The sequence below is a fragment of the Pteropus alecto genome, unplaced genomic scaffold, assembly GCF_000325575.1.
Source record: "Pteropus alecto unplaced genomic scaffold, ASM32557v1 scaffold71, whole genome shotgun sequence".
NCBI lineage: Eukaryota > Metazoa > Chordata > Mammalia > Chiroptera > Pteropodidae > Pteropus > Pteropus alecto.
In genome coordinates, this window is record NW_006433024.1 from 6,345,245 (window position 1) to 6,347,516 (window position 2,272).

The 2,272-nt window shown below is 32.1% G+C and overlaps 1 protein-coding gene across 3 annotated transcripts in view; it reads right to left on the bottom strand.

Moving 5' to 3' along the window:
• Positions 1-792: 792 nt before the first annotated feature.
• The window catches only part of KIF18A (kinesin family member 18A), a 77,569-nt gene continuing 76,089 nt past the window's right edge, over positions 793-2,272 (bottom strand). For all 3 annotated transcript variants that reach the window (XR_001516540.2, XM_006907991.3, XM_025044035.1), the window contains one exon: positions 793-1,438. Coding sequence is in view for 2 of the 3 variants with exons in the window: in XM_006907991.3 (XP_006908053.1) it covers positions 1,356-1,438 (83 nt within the window). In the remaining variant the exon portion in view is untranslated. The remainder of the gene's footprint in view (positions 1,439-2,272) is intronic.

The following is a 2,272-nucleotide window of genomic DNA, read 5'->3' on the forward strand; positions in this document are numbered from 1 at the left end:
TGACATGGATGCATTGTAAAGGAATCATTAATTTTTAAAGAGGACAAAATCCCTAGCTGATAAAAATGGCATGTAAGAAAATCACTCACATCTTATGGTATGAAGTGGACCATGAGGTATGGTTACTTAATTCTGCTAGCCATTCATCAGTACCTGGTAAAAAGATTTCTTTTGAAACACATAATTACCTGAAATAGATGAAAAGAAATAGAGAGAGCCGAAAGTGATTGTTAAATAGGCAACACAACCAACAACCTAATGACAAAGAGACCAAAAAACCCAAATGTGTATGGTGGCTCTCCCAGTGACAGATTTTATATGCACTTCTATGAATATGGATCACCAGTGTCAGAGTTGGAAGGAACTTCAAATCATTATTCCATCTCATACTCTCCCTAACTATATTTTAAGTTGAAAACTTGACTTACTAAAGGCCTTAAATATTCAACTGGCTGTTAAATGGTTGTTTGCTTTGGTGGATGGTTCCTAGGCTACATAAATTTAAAAGTGTATTTAACCAAATATTTGTTGTATTCAGAATTAAAGAGCCCAAGGAAGGCAGGTGAACAAGGTTACATGATTAAGCCGTAGCTCCATAGCAGTTGTGCTTCCTATAGCAGAAAAAGGGATTAAAACACTTTCTCATTATCATTAAGAAACTTATGGGTTATTTTCAGACCGGGTTCTGGCGCCACATATCTTGATCTAATCTGTAATATAAATCTAGAAAACTCACATTTTATATAAAATAGTTCGAAGTGTGTGGGGGTAGTAATGAGACGGAACAGCAAATATTATAAAATCTACATCTTTAATATACTGAGAAGCACAGAACAAAATTAGTATTTTATTCATGAAGACTATTTAAATAATATTTACAACTTTATGGGAACACATGTACATTTGCACATCAAAATATTTTTGCAAAGAAAAGTCACATATATGATTAAAAGAATGTTAAGACCAAACGCAGCCTGGGACATAATTTTATCACTGTGAAATTCTCTCTCCTTATTTTCAAAAAGCAGTAAGGATAATTTAACTCACTATTATTTTCTAAAATGTCCTAATCGACTTGTTGCAGAATAATAAAACTGAGCTGCCACCATGCTGACTTAGGGATTTTAAAAAGGTAGAAAATACTTTACAAACTTAAAACATGACTTTTTCTGTTAAAATTTTATATTTCCTTAGAATACAAAAGAACAGAAGTGAAAGAAATTTCATTTTCTGTCTGCTGAAGCTATTTTGATAAATAGCTTCAAAGATTTTAAATAAGTTTCTGAGAGGGCACTGGCAACAAATCCTTTTAAAAGCAGAGCTGTCCATTTAATTTCTCTTGATTTTGAAGTGACTTATCTTAAATTTCCTTTTGAAATACTTCTTCCAAAATTTCTGACCATGTTTGGCTTTACTTTATGGATGTTCCTTTTATATTCTAGAGAAAAAATTAAGGAAAAAAAATATAAATATGGTAAAAGCATTATTCAAAAAAATTTTTCACCATTCATTCTACTGAGAAATTTATTTCTCCATATTGCGAACTGAAGTTTTAGTGCATGTGTGCCTACATGCACATGCACACATACACACATACACACTTGCAGATTAACTTTTGTGTTTTTTTTTTTTTAAATGAATGAAAGATTATTCCTACAAGCACTGTTCCCTTTCTTTTTTGCATCATTAATTTTTTCTCATTCTCTGGATTATTTGTCTAAGGCTTTTAAACTTCCATATTTTTCCAATTTATAAGTATCATTTGAATCTAGTACTTTCTGAAGTGCTGATCCTATCTCATAGCCCTTTTTTCTTTTACTGCCACCTCTCAAATGTGTTCCATTCTTCTGGATCTTCACCAGCCTTCACAGTGATTCTCCACTCAATGAAATGTTGACACGACAGTGTGCGATTGGCTTTTTTAGGGATCAGTTTAATCTCTGATCCATCTTCTTGGTCACATTAGATTTTAGTTTTAGGGAAACATATTCTCTTGACCCTATTTCTTATTCTTCTAATTGCTCAGTAAACAGTAGTTACCTTCTTTCTACTATGTTCCTTTGTTTTTTTATTTGTACACTTAGCTTGAGAACTCAGTAAAATACATTAGAAGGAAGGTAGTTCCTGTTGTTTTCTTACCTTTCTAATAATTTCTGATGTGTATTTTTCCTTGGATATTCCAATGTACTAAACTATGATCTTTCCTAAATCTTTTTCTAAGTGCTCCATTATCCTTAACTACACGTGATCTTAGAAACTAGCTTTAGTTCCT